Source organism: Suillus fuscotomentosus, assembly GCF_016647785.1.
Source record: "Suillus fuscotomentosus strain FC203 chromosome Unknown F5891scaffold_124, whole genome shotgun sequence".
Lineage (NCBI taxonomy): Eukaryota > Fungi > Basidiomycota > Agaricomycetes > Boletales > Suillaceae > Suillus > Suillus fuscotomentosus.
Window position 1 is genome coordinate 39507 of NW_024539636.1, and position 18093 is coordinate 57599.

General features: G+C 46.5%; 5 protein-coding genes across 5 annotated transcripts; 2 read left to right on the forward strand and 3 right to left on the reverse strand.

The window, feature by feature from the left end:
- Positions 1 to 43: 43 nt before the first annotated feature.
- On the reverse strand, positions 44 to 2792 carry F5891DRAFT_986597 (uncharacterized protein; the record flags this gene model as incomplete). The annotated part of the gene is made up of 9 exons (XM_041377795.1): positions 44 to 577; positions 633 to 680; positions 741 to 937; positions 989 to 1092; positions 1146 to 1274; positions 1325 to 1722; positions 1790 to 2002; positions 2058 to 2072; positions 2628 to 2792. 9 exons carry the CDS (start codon positions 2790 to 2792, stop codon positions 44 to 46), a joined length of 1803 nt encoding a protein of 600 aa, XP_041218200.1.
- Positions 2793 to 3701: 909 nt separating this feature from the next.
- On the reverse strand, positions 3702 to 4580 carry F5891DRAFT_1197490 (uncharacterized protein; the record flags this gene model as incomplete). Its single annotated transcript, XM_041368497.1, has 5 exons — positions 3702 to 4044; positions 4102 to 4146; positions 4206 to 4268; positions 4344 to 4448; positions 4501 to 4580. 5 exons carry the CDS (start codon positions 4578 to 4580, stop codon positions 3702 to 3704), a joined length of 636 nt encoding a protein of 211 aa, XP_041218201.1.
- Positions 4581 to 12300: 7720 nt separating this feature from the next.
- On the reverse strand, positions 12301 to 13082 carry F5891DRAFT_986599 (uncharacterized protein; the record flags this gene model as incomplete). The annotated part of the gene is made up of 5 exons (XM_041377796.1): positions 12301 to 12357; positions 12400 to 12427; positions 12475 to 12877; positions 12925 to 12984; positions 13040 to 13082. 5 exons carry the CDS (start codon positions 13080 to 13082, stop codon positions 12301 to 12303), a joined length of 591 nt encoding a protein of 196 aa, XP_041218202.1.
- Positions 13083 to 13548: 466 nt separating this feature from the next.
- Positions 13549 to 13959, forward strand: F5891DRAFT_1197495 (uncharacterized protein; the record flags this gene model as incomplete). Its single annotated transcript, XM_041368498.1, has 2 exons — positions 13549 to 13781; positions 13836 to 13959. The coding sequence occupies 2 exons, from the start codon at positions 13549 to 13551 to the stop codon at positions 13957 to 13959; spliced, it is 357 nt and encodes a 118-aa protein (XP_041218203.1).
- Positions 13960 to 14641: 682 nt separating this feature from the next.
- F5891DRAFT_1131519 (uncharacterized protein) lies at positions 14642 to 18061 on the forward strand (the record flags this gene model as incomplete). The annotated part of the gene is made up of 13 exons (XM_041364675.1): positions 14642 to 14860; positions 14908 to 15120; positions 15172 to 15540; positions 15593 to 15786; positions 15838 to 16003; positions 16051 to 16199; positions 16246 to 16326; positions 16354 to 16640; positions 16696 to 16881; positions 16935 to 17073; positions 17128 to 17290; positions 17318 to 17777; positions 17838 to 18061. The coding sequence occupies 13 exons, from the start codon at positions 14642 to 14644 to the stop codon at positions 18059 to 18061; spliced, it is 2850 nt and encodes a 949-aa protein (XP_041218204.1).
- Positions 18062 to 18093: the final 32 nt, after the last annotated feature.

Sequence of the window (18093 nt, forward strand, 5' to 3'; positions counted from 1 at the left end):
ATAGTATAACGTACTTGTTTGAGCCTAGATCGTCGCCATGGCCTCATTTCTGTTTGGCGCTGGCGTTAGATCCAATGGCATTATCGAGCTCACGCCTGTTGAAGGTAACATTGCGTGCATGGTGTTGACGAGGTTCTTCTTGAAGCACTTGCTGTTGTACTGCAGGTGCCCTTGCACGTCGACGATGGTTAGGAGGGGAAGAAGGTACAGGTACATCTAGATCTTTGTGGATGGGCTCGACAGGAACTGCAGGCAGACAAATTTGTGGGGTCTGTGGGGGAGTTGGTGGAGGGGGTAATACCAATGGCAGCTTGGAGATTGCAGAGCTCGGAGTGAATAATGGCAGCTCGGTGAATGTAGAGCTTGGGGTGAATGAATCCAAGGGATGCGTTTGGATCTCCATGTCGCTGTTGAGAACAATCGAAGAACCTGGGATGAAAGGGCCCAGGGAAGGCACCTGAACTTGAGTATCACTGCCAGCTATCAAAGCTTGCACGCTGGGGTCCAGGTCTGTCTGACCAAAATTGAGGTCCAGGTATTGAAAAGCCTGGTCGGGTAATGTAGACTGTTGCTGGTGCTGGCCCAGTGATGTGTCATATCAGTAATAATGCATTACAGAATGCACGACTCACCTCATGCAACAAGAAACCCTGGCCTGCATTATCGAATAATGCAGAATGCTGAGTGTGTGGTAAGAACCATCATTAATGCATTATGAAGACGAGTAAGGCATCACTTACCTCTTGTGACTCATTGTTGAACAAATCAGGTGAGATCCTATATAGACTGTTGTCCGTGTGAAAGTTCAAATTCATGCTACCAGCTTCTGCTCTGCCTTCCATTGAATTGGTCTGGATATTGTTCATCTCGTTATCACTGTTATCGTCGCTCTCCAAGTCAGAATCGGAGTCGTTTTGAGGCAGAGTGGCTTTGAATTCTGTATAATATGGTGAGTGATGCACTTTACTGTTGAGAAGATGACCCTTACCAAGCGCCCTGTCAGTAAATTCCAAGAATGCTTGCTGGATGCTGTCGAACTTTTCGCAAAACGTGTTGAATTGAGCACCATTCCCGAGTTCGCCTATGTGATAGCTTTGATTTGTGGTATAAGTTGATGTAAGTGATTTGACATATAGCAGACATACTCATATACCGCCGTCCCACCCTTTGTGGGGTCAGGCCCAGCCATGAGGACCGAAAACTTCCAGCTGCCGGTTGCATAAGACAGGTAGCGGAATATACGGTCTAACATTGGACCTAGCTCCCGGATGGCCCTGACCAATGGTTAGCACCTTTAAATCAAGGCTGATCAAGAGGTACGTACTTGACTTTCACATTTGTATCAATCTTTGGCATCTTACCACCCTTCAAGCGCTCACGAGCTTTGGCGAACTTTGCTTTCGCCTTTCTATACTTCCTCTCAACCTCTTCCTTCACCTTGTCACTTTCTGCCTCGAACTTTTCTTGAGTGACAGCGAGGCGCTTGTTCAACTTGGCACCATGGTGAGCGATGTTGTTTTCATGAATAGCTTGGTCTGCATCGATCCTAACTTTCTCCGCATAATACTCATGTGAATAGATATGCATCTTCTTGGGTGCACGTGTACCACTCAGTCCTACCCCACCTGCCAACACCGCATCAAATTTGAGCAGCCCCTTTGCCCCACTGGTACGGCTCAAACACGACACATTAGTCTGCCACCGGTACCAACTTGTGATTTGCTGCGATGGGTTTAATTCATGTTTGATGTGTATTGTATAATACGCTTACCTTTTGTCATTTACTGACCGCCGCTTTTAAGAGGCTTTCTTGTTCTTCTGTCAGTCCTTGATCAGCTGGCACCTGCGCAAGGATGATACTGTGCTCTGGCCAATGCTCGAAGAACTCCCGCCAGACTTTTTTCAGTACCGGTTTGTAATTTTTATTGAACATGCATTCACAGTACTCAGGAAGGAACCTCTCCAGAAATTCTATCTGTTCTTTTGTCGCCCACCTGCCCATCTAATCACTGGTGAGTCATCCAGATGCATTGTGACTTAGTAGTGCCAGCACTTACATTCGATAATTGGAGCTAACAGCAGGTAACAGAAGTTATGGTGCATGCGAGGGCCAAGGTTTCACGACGTTCACCGTTGAAGGTACAACAATTCAGATGGTGAGTCTGAACAATGTGTTGGGTCTTGCAGAACCTAGCTGCTATTCGACCCTAAAGGGTTTCTGGACCAGGCTCAAGGCTCAGAGTAGAGGAAATATCATAAAAACTTGCTGATCTCTCAGACTCATAGTAAAACTGGTGAAAAGATTGCTTGCTTATGTAAGCTACAAAAGTGCCAACATAAGGTAAGGTAAAAACAGTCTCTACAAGCCCAGCCAGAAATGAATCCCTACACCGTGCTGTGCCACGCTCTAGTCTTTTCACTCTAGTTTCTTCTACTGTAGGCACAAAATTTAATTTGTTCTTTGCACGATCTGCAGGTTGCCAATGTTACAAGAAGTATTCTATCGTGATTGTGCAAACACTATTCTAAGGAGCATCAACCGCGGTCTGCCACCGGTACCAACTGATGATTTGCTGCGATGGGTGAGGTTTAATTCGTGTTTGATACGTATTGTATAACACGCTTACCTTTCGTCGTTTGATGACCGCCGCTTTTAAGAGGCTTTCTTGTTCTTCTGTCAGTCCTTGATCAGCTGGCACCTGCACAAGGATGATACTGCGCTCTGGCCAACGCTCGAAGAACTCCCGCCAGACTTTTTCAGTACCAGTCCGTAATTCCTGTTGAACATGCATTCACAGTACTCAGGGAGGAATCTCTCCAGAAATTCTATCTGTTCTTTTGTCGCCCACATGCCTATCTAATCACTGGTGAGTCTAAATGCATTGTGACTTAGTAGTGCCGGCACTTACATTCAATAATCAGAGCTAACAGCAGGTAACAGAAGCTATGGTGAATGCGAGGGCCAAGGGTTTACTGTGCTGTATCACGCTCTAGTCTTTCGCTCTAGTTTCTTATATCGCATACAATTTAATTTGTTCTTTGCATGATCTGCATGTCGCCAATGTTACAAGAAGTATTCTATTGTGATTGCATAAATACTATTCTAAGAAAGATCAACCACGGGCCTTGGGACATCTGGGATACCGCCTCGACGATGAGGTGTAATATAGCTTTATATCCTGCGAGCGTGCACGAGTAAGTACGTATATGTCAATACCACAGGGAGGGACAACTAACCTTGCGACATTTTCGCACTGCAACGCCCACGGCAGTCACCTGCATTGGAGTAAGTTTATGGAATGGTGTATCAGGAAACAGAACTTTTTCTTCAGGCCAACGCGCAAACCAACACGAGAAGAGTGCACTGAAGAAATAAATATGTTGAGAGGGATCACATATTGCGAAGAATTCATCCGAGTGAGACAGAAGGAATTGCTCCTGGATCTGTCGGAGGGGAAGACACTTAGTTGGTAAGGGCTGTTTGTCTTGGATTCAGCAGCGATGCGTACAAGGACTGTATTACTCACTGGCAATAGACATGACTTGAAATGTGTTGGGGCATGAAGCTGCCTGACGCCTATTTATTGCAGTCTAAGCAAATGCTTCGAAGAAGTTCAGCACATTTTGAGTAATTGTGACGTGACGGTGATTTAAACAAGTATGAACATGCAACTCTCGATATTGTTGTATTTGAAGTGGCATCACAAGTATTGGAATAGTAATGATCCTCGGCTGAATTTTGTAAGCATCTCCACATCTATCTCGCTTATGGCTGCATAACACCAGAGCTCTTCGGTGACAGCAGTCACCAATTTGCATCGATAGGACAAATTGCTGAGATGCTCCGTGATTGCAGCGGAGAAACGAGACTTCCCCCCGTGGCATAACCGTACATATTCCTGAATAGACTCAAGTACTTCCAGGCGAACTGAAAGCATTGCAAGGACAATCTGTTGGTCCCTGGGGCCCTGAATCATTTGCGCGTATAGTGTGTTGAATATCGAACAGGTCAGTAGGCTTGCCTCAGTGTCATCGACATCACAACTATGAGAACACGAGGTGTTCAGTATATCACATTGCTCAGAATTGATGTGGACATACATTACAGGGCGTGAAAGTTTCGTGACATGAATGTTGGTTAAGCGGCTGAAAAGAGCATGGTTGAGTCATGGGCAAGCTGTAAAATGACAGTAATCAAGACTCACGATAACTTTGGCGGAGTTTGCATGTGTCGTCCTGAGGTGGAGGATGAGTCATGATGTGGAGGACTAGATATTTGTGTGCGTTGGAGGATTGATGCGGAATCAGCTTGATTTCTGTGACTGAAAGCTTGTTGAACATACCTGGAAATATCTATGCCGGACGCCCCACCAGAGTCCATGATTTGGCTGGCCATCTTTTTGGCTTGGTACTTGGCTGCCATTTTGACGCTGATTTCCTCTTTCTTCCTGTATACATGGGTCAGTGCCACCTGGCTCAGATATTTTAGCAATGCCAGACCTTTCATAGTACGTCCTTCTGTAAACTCGAGCTGCATTTTTCTTCTCCTCAGGTGTGTTGTAGATGAGCGGACGCACCATCGTGCACTGTATGTGATAGTAAGTGAGGGACAACTTGAATGTTCAAGTTAGTACACCGTAATGTGACACAGATGCAAAGCCAAACACCGGCGTGAGCAACTTAAGTGAATTTGCTAGCATGTTACAATCGCTCTACTTTCTTTACTTCCCACGTATCCGCCATTATGCCTTACATTCTTAGCAGCTTAGTTTTCCTTTCTTGGTCTTACTTCCGTATTCGACCTTTGTACTATTATCTCACCGTAGCCTTGGTCCGTGCGCATATAGTTTCCTATTTAAGCACGTGTACTTTACTTAGAAACGTCACTTCAATCTTACTAGGTTTTACCCTGAAAACTTCCTTCGCTTAAGACCACCAATCTTAAGACGTCTGAACCGATCTCTTAGTCAAAGCACTCCTTTGACTAAGTCTATGAACCTCTTCTTATTTGAAGAGCTATACAAGATCTCAACAACGTGAACGCTCTGTTGAGCCTTTGTTGTTAAGAACTATCCTAGTTCGTAACAAAAGATTGAAGTCCAGAAAAAGACACCTATATCCATACGTGTCAAAGAAACTTCGAAACCAGAGCAGAAAGATCCTGACTGAGCAAGACAGCTAGTGCAGGCGAAGAAAAAGGCGGCAACCTGACTTCACTCACCCCTACCTTCCAAGCCCTGAACCTTGGTACTCCTGTACCACCATTAAACATGTCGGCCTCATCCAAGACAACAGAATTCAAGATCAACCATCCTCCTACATTCGATGGCGACAGAGACAAGTCCAAGTCATTCATGCTCTCATGCAATGCTTACATTGATATCAACTCGGAAATCTATAAAACCGACACTCAGAAAGTGATCTTCATCTCCTCGTTCATGAACGAAGGAAACGCCAGGTCATGGAAAGAAGAATTCCTCGCAGATGCCCAATTCATCGACTCAACCGGACAAAAGAAGGGCTATGGAACCCTGAAAGAGTTTAACGAAAGCTTTGACAAAGCCTTCGGACCGATTGACCCATCCGGGACCGCATTAGCACGACTCCTGGAATTAAAACAAGGCCCAGAAGGCCTGCAGACGTACATTGCAGACTTCAAAAGGTTGCTTGCCCAAGCAAAGATCAAAGAAGAACATATGATGATCTATCATTTCGAGAACGGCCTCAACGGGGGGCTTCTAACCAAGATGTTCAACGCAGGAGGGGTACCCAAGAACCTTGATGACTACATCGCTGCGGTAGTCGATCTGGATAATTGCTACGCAAGATTGCTAGCTCGAAGAAACAGGTTTCCTTCCCGACAAATCCAGAAGAAGAACGGTCGCGGAGACCAAAGATATATCCCCGCCAGAGATAAGGATGCCATGGTTATTGATCGGATCACCGACGAAGCCAAGCAAGAATACATGAAGACAGGAAAATGTTTCAACTGTCACCAGATCGGACATCGGGCACGGGAATGTCCGCAGAAGAAGAAAACCCCCTACCCAGCAGTGAGGAAGGTAGAGGAAGAAGAAGAAGCTAGAAGAATTGATGAGGATTTTTAAACAGGAGACCTATATCGACGATAGCATCTCCAGCAAAACCTGTACGCCTAATACGAACAGTTGGTGAAAAGAAAGAACTTCGTGTCCCCATAACCCTCGTATCCCGAACGCGTCAGAAAAATGTCGAAACCACCGCAGTAATTGACTCCGGAGCATCGGGAACCTATATCTCCGAGGACTTCGTGAAGAAACATAACATTGGAACCAAGAAACTCGAAAACCCTTTTTACATTAAAACCGCCGATGAAAGCTACTTCAGCAGCGGACCAGTAGAACGGTACTGCACGCTGATCGTCCAAATCGACCAAAGGATGATGATAGGAAAATTCAACATTACCAAATTGGGAGACAAGGACCAGATCCTACTAGGGATCCCCTGGCTTCGAGCCATGAACCCCGCTATAAACTGGACCGAACAGACGGTATCCCTTCCAGCAACAGAAAAATCTGCTGAAATCGAGAAATATGTCAAACAAACCTCTCGACCACAGAAAACCTTCTTCACTAAAAAGTTTTACACAAAAGAAGACGCTTGGAGTACGTCACCATCATCCCTAACCGAACTTACGGACGAAGGAGAATATCTCCGACAAGTCGAAGAATCTTCCAAGTTTAGTAACAAAGCACAGGAGTTCGCCTCTGAAGAAAAAGAGAAGAAGAAAAAAACTTTTGAAGAGTTGGTACCGAAGTATCTCCATGATTTCTCTGATGTATTCGCAAAAAACGGCTTGAACGAACTACCCCCCAAAAGACCCGGTATCGACCATCGTATCGAAACGAAGCCCGGATTTATTCCCAAGACGTCCAAAATTTACCCCCTTTCCTACAACGAACGAAGCGCAGTAAAAAGATTTATCGAGGAAAACCTTGCCAAGGGGTTCATCACGAAATCTAAATCCCCTCAAGCAAGCGGATTCTTTTTCGTAGGAAAGAAAAGCGGAGAACTCAGACCATGCCAGGACTACCGCTTCTTGAATGACCAGACTATCAAAAACGCGTACCCCCTGCCACTCCCATCATCTTTGGTTGAACGGTTACATGGCGCAAAGATATTCACAAAAATTGATATTCAATCCGGATACAATAACATTCGGATTCATCCGGATGACAGGTGGAAAGCCGCGTTCATCACGGAAGAAGGACTGTTTGAACCCACGGTCATGTTCTTCGGATTATGCAATTCCCCCGCCACTTTCCAAGCGTATATGAACGATACGTTCAGAGCTGAACTCAACGAAGGATGGCTCGTCATCTACATGGACGATATGCTCATCTTCTCCGAAACAACCACCGAACACCAACAACGAACCTGCATTATTTTAGACAAACTTCGAAAAGAAAAATTATTTGTTAAACCGGAGAAATGCACGTTCGATGCGGAAGAAGTGGAATACCTTGGAATGATTATCAAACCAGGAAGTGTAGAAATGGATAAAGGGAAGACGGCAGGCATCAAGGACTGGCCCACTCCTGAAACAGTAAAAGATGTTCGATCTTTTTTGGGCTTTTGTAACTTCTACCGAACCTTCGTTTCCCACTACTCGGATATAGCTCGACCCCTTATCGACCTAACGAAGAAGGATGTCTTATTCTCTTGGACGCCCCTGTGCCAGCAAACGTTCGAGAAGCTAAAAGAATGCTTCACTTCACACCCTGTTCTTCAGAACCCTGATCCCCACCATCAATTCGCCATCGCTACGGATGCTTCTCTTGTCGCATCAGGAGGAGTATTGCTGCAGACTGACACTAATGGCGTCTATCACCCGTGTGCATACCTATCGCAGTCGTTCAGTCCTGCCGAAAGGAATTACCCCATTCATGATCGTGAGCTGTTGGCTATTATCCGCGCCCTCACCCATTGGCGACACTACCTCGAAGGACATCCACAACCGGTTATTGTGTTTACTGATCATATGAACCTCCTCTATTTCGCAAAAGCAGAACGCCTATCCAGAAGACAGGCCAGATGGCAACTACTCCTCACTTCTTTCGACTTAAAGTTATATCACGTCCCCGGTACAAAATTGGCAGTTCCGGATGCCCTTTCTCGCCGGCCGGACCACGGCGACGGATCGGGAGATAATGCTGACGCTGTCCTCCTTCCTGATTCCATGTTTATCCGCCTAATCGATGATGAACTACGAACAGCTATTGCTTCCACCGCACCCCTCAACGATCCCCTCTTCTCTGCCGCGCAAGATGCCCTTAATGGCCTATGTTTGCCTCCTATGAAATCATCGCTTAGCGACTGGCGTATCACTGATGATGTTCTGTTCTACAAAAATAGAGCTTATATCCCTCCCGCACATCGACTGCAGTTACTCCGGAAGCATCACGATCACCCTTCTGCAGGACATCCCGGACGTTTTAAAACCGAAGAACTCGTCAAGCGGGAAGCCTGGTGGCCCGGTATGGGCACTTATATCCGCAATTACGTCGATGGCTGCGCTACTTGCCAACAGATGAAGGTGGACACTCACCCTGTGACTCCACCCCTACACCCTATCAGTACTATGGCTACTCGCCCTTTTTCCCAGATCTCTGTCGATCTCATTACTGATCTCCCCGTTTCGTCTGGCTTTGATAGTGTCATGGTCGTGGTAGACCACGGACTTAGTAAGGGGGTGATCATTACTCCTTGCCACAAAACAATTACCTCGGAAGGAGTGGCGAAGTTATTTTTAAAACACGTCTTCAAAAGATTCGGTCTCCATGACAAAGTAATCTCCGATCGTGGACCACAGTTCTTATCCAGATTCTCGATCGAACTTGCACGACTCCTAGATTATTCTTTAGCCCCCTCCACTGCCTACCACCCACAAACCGACGGACAGACCGAACGATTAAACCAGGAACTCGAGACGTATCTTCGAATGTATTGCCAGAACAATCCTTCTGAATGGGTGGAACATCTCCCTATGGCAGAATTTGTTCACAATCACAGAAGACACTCCGCAAAAGATGCATCCCCTTTCTTTATCATAATGGGATATGAGCCGAAAGCTCTCCCACACTTACTCCCGGAATCGGACGTTCCCGCTGCTGAGGAACGAGTCAGAATTCTTCAAAAGATAAGAGAAGAAGCCGTCTCCTGTCATAACATTGCTATGCAACGCATGGCGGAAAGATCCTTCGGACAGAAGTACGAACCATGGAAAGTCGGAGATAAGGTATGGCTGTCCGCTGCCAATCTGAGACTAAAGCTCCCATCCCGGAAACTGGCACCCAAGAGATACGGCCCGTTCACTATCACGGCCGTACTATCCGCTATCACGTTTACGCTCCAGTTACCGCCGCAATGGAAGATCCACCCTACGTTCCACGCTTCGCAACTATCTTCCTATCGCGAAAATGACGTACACGGTCCGAACTTCCTAGAACCACCACCTGATATTCTCGAAGAAGAAGAAGAATATGAAATAGAAGCAATCCTCGCACATAAAGGAAACGGAAATCGCCGTCGATATCTCGTATCTTGGAAGGGGTATTCTTCGGCTAGCAACGAGTGGATCCCCGAAAAGAATCTGGAAAATGCCGAAGAGACCCTTAGAGCCTATAAAGCCAGAAACGCGCTTTGAGGTTACTCAGTACCTCGACGACATCGTTCTTACCCAAATACAAAACCTACAAACAGAATGCCTTTCCCCACATCCACCTACACGCTCCCATACCACTCCACCTTCGATACCGCCCCCCTTGATTCCAATGACGAGCGATACGAAACCTTCATCAACCAAGCTGAAGACCTCACCCTCCTCGAGGCAGCACTCCTCTGCCCCCAACATGCTATTGAACTCACCAGAGTTCTCTTCGAAAGAAACGCCCATTCCATTAACCTCCTCATCAACATCATCCGAGCCACTGAACTCATCGAGCGGGTCTGCCGCCTCGTCGAAGACAACACAGTTCGTCACAGCCTCATGCATATGCAGAGGCGCATACGCAACTTTGCTTTGCGTCTTATTCCTGAGGAAGTTAAGGATGATATTAGAACAGTCATCCACATTGTCGCAGAACAGACCGCAGGAGTTGCTCGCCCGCCTTCTCCTACGAACCCCGCAACCACAGATGGAGTCCCTCCTCCCTCTTATCAAGACGCCGTACCTACTCTTCCCGCTAATGTTCCTAATGAGCTATTGGCTGCGGTCAATAATCTTGCGCAGACAACGGAAGCCATAATGGCGTCCCTAAGAGAAGAAAATCCCCAAGCAATTCCCGTCCCCGCTCCCGCCGTAGAAACCATCGAACATCCCCCTCATCTTTATACTGCATTTTCTGCCACCCGCGAAGAAATCGCTGCTGACCCAAACCATCAGTACCTCTCACACTACGAAGTGCAAGATCTAGCCAACGCACTGGCTACACTCCATATTCATCCCCCGCTCGTCATCCCAAACTCATTATCTTCGCATACCTTTACGGATGGAATCGTGCCGATACAAGCGTTGGGAAGAACCCAACCTGCCACTCCCGCTGAGCTAATCGCGGAGGCAGAGCGACAAGATGTCGCCGTCCACCATCCTATACGACGAACCGCCCCATCCAGAAAGAGAGTACGAGGCCAGCGTTCCCGTACGGATAAGGGGAAGAAACGTGCCACCAGCGCCGATGAAGCACTTAGCCCTAAGCCGGGTCCATCGCCCTTACGAGCGACCTCCTCTAACCCCGATGAGAATCGCGTTTGCAGATACTGCAAAACGCTCGGGCATAGGCAAGTTCATTGTCCCGAATACTACTGCCGCGTCTGTCGAGAATTATCTCCAGGCCACCTTTCACTCTACTGCCCGCACTACACTGGGGAATCCCCCACTTCCTTAACCTGGAAGGACGATGGATTCTATCGAACCCTCGCACTCTGGGAGAATGATTTGGATGACGCGTACGCCGCTCAATGTAGGGAAGAAGAAGCGCTCTATGAGTTAGAACGCATGAAAGCCGGACCAGACGAAGGTCCAGATGCCCTCGATTACTCGGACGATCCTATCTACTACGCTAACCAGGATGATTGAATCCGGTGGCTTCAACCCTAGTAAGGGGGTAATGTTACAATCGCTCTACTTTCTTTACTTCCCACGTATCCGCCATTATGCCTTACATTCTTAGCAGCTTAGTTTTCCTTTCTTGGTCTTACTTCCGTATTCGACCTTTGTACTATTATCTCACCGTAGCCTTGGTCCGTGCGCATATAGTTTCCTATTTAAGCACGTGTACTTTACTTAGAAACGTCACTTCAATCTTACTAGGTTTTACCCTGAAAACTTCCTTCGCTTAAGACCACCAATCTTAAGACGTCTGAACCGATCTCTTAGTCAAAGCACTCCTTTGACTAAGTCTACGAACCTCTTCTTATTTGAAGAGCTATACAAGATCTCAACAACGTGAACGCTCTGTTGAGCCTTTGTTGTTAAGAACTATCCTAGTTCGTAACATAGCACTCATGTCTTCACTCGCTGTTGTGTCTTGCTGCTTCAAGTTTGTTCTTCCCATCCTTAGATATAGTTCTTAGTTTCTTAGTAATTAAACTATAGTCATTCTACTAGAATACAGCTGGTTTCAGGAAACACGCCACAGGACAAAGTATTTATAGGAGATTTTGGTTTAGAATAACTCATACAACATATAAATGAGGTCGTTCTAATAAAATACATGGTAGGACACTCCCGTCACATTCAGCAATCATAGACTTCATACATATGATACACAGCTTTAAGGTGTGTTGAGCTTGCAACACGACTTTAGCAGGATTTGGGTCAGATGATTGATTGAGGCAACGTCCTCAGACTGTCTATCTCAGAGTTCAATGTTCAATGTTCAATGTTCAATATTAATGTTCAACTGTACACGCATGATCATTATATTGATTGATGTTTCACTGCTATCAAACAACCGGTTTCAATGTCATTTCTGCCATGATATGTCAGGATTGCAGTCTATACCATGTTCTGTTATTAATTTCTGATATATGCTACAGTGTCTTGTCTACTACAAAGCGAGTGCTCGTCTACTCTCCCGGCCGCACTGTCGAACCATTATGGAAACCTTCTAGACAAGCAGGGAGAAGTTTATATTTGAAGTGTTCAGAATTTCTTATTGATTTCCTGATACGAGCATCCAGAATGTCAAAATGATTCACCAGCCGTGAGAAGTATTCATACATGGTATATATGTCTACAGATCAAGCAAGAAATGTTACTCATTTGATTACTTCGGTATCCCCGCGGTCAATTGCTTCCTCAATCAATCTAATCCCCTGAGCAACAGTGTGAACTCCGGAATAGGATGAACGGCTCACCCCGGTCACATAACTAGATGTCTGTTGCCTGTAATACTAATCAGTAGACAGTCTTGAAGTCAAAGTACCACTCACCAAGTTGCAACAACACCAATGCGACGCCCATGGTTGATCCAGTAGAAAGGACCGACAGAATTGGGCTCAGGAATGATGTATATCACCCCGAGATGAGTCCATGTGTAAGTTGCAGCAGTAACAACTGGGGGTGCGGTAACCAGTGGTGGGGTGGAAGTGATTGCAGTAGTTGCCAGTGTGGTGGCTATGAGCGGAATGGTATGAGGAGTGATGACGGATGGTGCAGTGGCCACAGGTGGAATGGTAGAAGCATGAGCTGCAATAGTGACTCCTTGAGCAGCAGTAGCCACTTCCTGAATAGCGGCAACGACTGCGTTCTGTATGACCCCCTGCAGGACAGAGGTTAATGAGGCAGCATTGTTGCTGCTGATGTTCAATTGTGTGAACAGTGCTGCTATAAGATCTAAACCAGTCATTAGAAGAGGCAGAATAACCAAGGGATTGACACACCACCACTGGAAGGACCAACAATGGATGCTGCAGGCACATGGCTATTAGTGCCGGAGGTCACTGTTGAGTGGGTCACAATGTTAGAAGAGTCAGAAAAACCAAGGGATTTACGCACTGCCATTGGACGCTGCAGGCACTTGACTATTAGAGGAGGTCATTGTTGAGTGGGTCATGATATCGAGCATTAGAAACTTGCAACTCACCTGCATTATTATATACACATAGCTACGCAAACTTGCAAGTTCCTTGCACATCAAATACATAATCTGCGGAGTATAATCTGCGGAGTATAAAACATAATTCCCTATTTTGTACAATATTCATCCAGCCGTCATGTAAGTAGACACGCAGAGCTGCTGTGTTCTTCAGCTACTCGACTATTTAGGTCATCACCCTCGAGCCGCCGAGCAGAACTTTGCTTCTGACGACCTTCTTGGCGATTCACCACTATAGTCAACAACCTCAGCAGTAACGAAGTGCAGGCTTTGTTATTCAGGCTACTCGACTATTCAGGCCATCACCCTTGAGCCGCCGAGCAGAATTTGGCTTCTGACGCCCTTCTCGGTGATTCACCACTGTATTTAACACCCCCAGCAGTGACAAGGTACATAGAGAACTATAGCTATGTTCATATTCATTGACAATGTGCCTTCCACTGCAGTATACCCTGAGATCACCGCCATTCATGAGCACACTGCTGCTTTCCTTCCTGCTGCCCAAGCAATGGCTGATGAATGTTTTCTCCATCGTTATTTGGGGGTATATTATAACATCCCAGCATGTAGCAAGCAACCCCCTTGGAACCCACCTTTCTATTGTGTCACCCGCGGCCGTGTAGTAGGTGTTTTACCCAGCTGGTGAGTACCCTAGTTGTTGGATGGAATATATATATATATATATATCTACTCTAGGGAGCACGCTCTAAATGCTGTTCTTGGCGTCCCTGATTTCAAGTACAAGGAAGTTGACACTATCGCCGTTGGTGAGGAAAAGGTTAGGCAGGCAATTGAGAAAGGCGAAATTGAAATTGTATAAGGGCATTAACACTAGTCTTATTACTTACCATCGTCCCCTTCAGCTTCGTCCTGTATATACTATGCAGAGTAGTTAACCGATCTTTCTCTATATCCAACACCATCCATTTCAATTACAATGACCATTACTCAAGATTCCTCCATACAATCCGTCAACGAGACCAGAGTCTCCCTCGAAGATATCAAGAGGAGATTTTTCAACGCGCTCAAGAATGTAATGTCATTGCAGCACTCGACACCGGCAGTGGAAAGACTTTCATCAGTATTTTTCTCATCAAATGGATCATGCTACAAGAGTGCTCACGGCAAAGTCATCGTATTTCTGGTACCCAAGGTAGCTCTGGTCAAACAACAGGCCAACTTTATCACCGCGCACACTCCTTTGAGTTCAGTATTGCTTACATAATTGCACAATGATTCATCTAGTTTATCGTTTATACCGTTCGTTTATCTCCAAATAAGCAATAACAATATACAGTCTACACGGTGACACCTTGCAGCCCCCCCCCCAACAGATGAATCCAAATATTCCTGAGGGTCCACAACCACCTCTGTCTTATCCTAGTCAAGAAATACAGGTCAGGGACCTCGGGATTCCATCCAGGCAGGCCAACAGCCATCACAAACGCACACGCTTAAATTCATATATTCCACCAGCCAGCTCTCAACCTTCTGTCTACTACATGTCTGTAACATTCTCCTCGCGGCGCGAAGGCGGAATAACAGCCTCCCGCCGGCACATTCTATGCGCATCACAATCACAATCTGATTCTCACCCTGAATCTGACAGACAAGTTTCTGAAGGCATCAGTTATGATGATGCTAATTTTGGGTACATGGATGGGCATGTAGATGCAATTGATGATGCCCTGGTCACATCGAAGCGAAAATGCACCACGGCTGTAAGTGTTGGCTGGTCATAATTTTGCTTCACTGATTTTATTTTCAGGATAACCCCCTTCTAGTGTGGTTAAGCGATCGTGATGAGTATCTGGCAGAAATGCTTCGGATGGATGGCAGAGGGGACTATACTTCGGATACTTGCTGCAAATGTGCCTCTGCTCCTGCTCTGTTCCGATGCGACGACTGTTGTGACATGCAGCTATACTGCGGAGACTGCACTGTTTGCAATCATTTGCCGAGCCCCACTCATCGCATCAAGGTTTGTCTTCATTCATTCTGAGTGCTTGAGTAGGGAGTTAATTTACTTTAGGAGTGGACAGGGTCATTTTTCATGGCTACATCACTCAAAAAGCTCGGTCTGAGGATCCAGCTGGGGCATGCGATTGGCGAAAGCTGTATCCTGCCTCGCAAGTCATTCAACAACAACTTCCTACTCATCGATACAAACGGAATCCACGAGATGGCAGTCGACTTTTGTGCCTGTGAGACATCCCAGACTCATACAAAACAACTCTTGCGCATGGGATGGTTCCCCTTGACAACTGTGGATCCAAGGACGGCAGCAACCTTCCGGCTATTGCACCATTACCATATCTTGTCTTTTGAGTCCAAGGCATCCGCCTATGAATTCTATCACTCGCTTGTCCGTATATCTGACAATGTTGGTTTAATTAAGAAGGTTGGCGTTTTGCTGGGTTGATCTTACATGGACTAAACTAACTCTAATTCAGGATCGCTATGAATCCTTCATGTGTATGGTTCGCGAGTGGCGACACCTGAAACTGTTGAAACATTTTGGTCGCGGTCACGATCCTGTCGGTGTGAGTGGTACCAAAGAGGGCGAATGCGCTGTGCTCTGTCCGGCTTGCCCACAGCCTGGCAAAAATATGCCCCCTGACTGGAAAGAGGCACCAAAATCCAAACAGTGAGCCTCTTGTCATTTTCAAACATAAAGCAACGCACTAATCATACATAGATGGCTGTATTCATTGTTCCTGGCTATCGACACCAATTTTCGATTGAAAAGACGGGATATATCCAGTGATGAAGTGGACCCAAGTCTCTCAAAGGGATGGTCATACTTTGTGGAAGAGGAGAAGTTCAAATCCCATCTCAAGGAGCATTTGTCCGAGACACAGGAGGTATGTAAACAGTCTGGTCCAAGATGTCGCTAACAGTACCTTCCCAGAAAAGTTCCTGCTCGAACCATAATGCCGTGAATATGGCTGAGACAAAGCTATCACAGGGCCTTGCAGCTACTGGAGTAGGGACAGTTGATTGCGCACGACATAACTTCAAGCGCCCGAATGGCGTTGGGGACCTACAAAAAGGGGAAAAGTGCGTGTGTCACTTGTGAAGCTGCTTTGACTAATTCAATTTTCAGGTACATTAACATGGACTACCTGTTTTTCTCCACACTTCACAACAACTGTCTCGACGTTCTGAACGTATCGTATGACATTGCGTGTCAATGGCACAAGAATTAATGGAGTCGCATGGAGTCGCTACCCGAGTCACACCATATATCCTATTTGCGCATTTTTATTCGGTTCTTCATCCCCAAGTTCCACCTTCCAGCACATATCAAGAAGTGTCAGACAATGTTCTCTTTCAATTTCATGTGTTTTGTGGGTCGTACAGATGGGGAGGCGCCCGAGTGTGGTTGGTCCAACATAAATCTGGTCGCATCAAGTACAAAGGCAATGGGACCCGGCTGTCGTAGGGACACATTAGACGATCATTTTGGGGATTGGAACTGGAAAAAAGTTGTTGGCTTAGGTATGTGATTTACGCTCACTCATTATTCTTGTTTGGTTAATAATTATGGGGTCAGGCGCATATCTCGTCCATAAAATGCAGGAAGCTGTCATTGAGAAGGCTGATCACGAGGCTGCATTCCAGGAGTTCAATGCTGCGATTTCCTCCGACCACAGGTCAGCATGGACAGTGGAGATGGAGAAATGGGAGGAAAACCCCAATGACACGTCAGTCACTAACCCCCTCAAGTCCAAGTCAATCCGTAAGCTTTATTTTACTATTCAAATTATATCTACTGAAGCGTCTATTATCCAGAAATCACGCAAGCTGCAGCCCGTCTGAAACTTGCAGAGATGGAAGCTGAAGAACTCGCTCGTGGGATTGACCTATCTCTGCACCCCGACATCTCACCAAGTGTACTTATCGCGTCGGGATTAGACCTCAAAGAGGAAGAGTAAGTGGCTTTACCTAAATGCTACCAGGTGAAGACAACTAACACCTGGGACAGACGTCGTGTGAGAGCAGTATCCGAAGGAATGGGTCTCCACGTTTCTGATATACAGAAAGGCACACTCGTGCGAATGAGGAATGTCCTGCGTCGTAAGATCGAAACGTGGAGAAGTGCACAGGTTCTGTACAAACCTGCGGTACAGATTCTCACTACTACTGTGGTTTCCGACCCTCATTAGCCATTTGAGAATGCTGAGGATATCCGCCTGTGGTTGCCATCTAGTCTGAAAGGCAAACCATGTGATCCCCGACTTCAAGCTTACAAATGGGATTTGCAGTATGCCCAGGCCCACGATGTGCTCGAAGAGCTTCGACAGTGCCTTCGCGTGCGCTGTTCTATGCTTACATTCAAGCGGGAGTGGGTTCATGGTCAAGGCTCCAACACTCGTGCTCAGAATGCACTTGCTCGTGTGCATGGGCAACAAGTGGCATGTACAAAGAGATACAGGGTTGCGTGGGAGGCGCTGAAGACCCTGGCACCCCTCTTGAAGAAAGTGGGATGGCGAGGACGGCTGCAAGACCTGAAGGATGAAGACGTGAAACCATTAGTGGACCCTTTCAGCAGAGAGACCGAAGGCTGCCGCCGCCTGACATGGATCTGGATGATGACGGGTGTAGATACAGGTAGCGATGGGGGCGACATGGATGGTTAGTTTTTGTTTGATTTTATAAGCTGTTACTGACAACGGTCTCTGAATCTTCTGCTAGGAGTTCACGTGGAATGGTGCAAGTCCAGAGCAAGAGCAATGCGCTGGGCGGAGGAGATAGAATTGTTACAGGAGGAGATGCGGAGGGTGCTACAGTTTTTCGATTGGCAAGCCAACTGGTGGAATGAGCAGCAGGACCGGCTCGTCTGTGAGACAGCAGCTCAACGCGAGGGCTTGGTAGCATATGCTCACAAACAGGCACACATCCGACGTCAGCTCGCATAGCGCTTTAGAGTGCTGTAGACCCCCTACCTTCC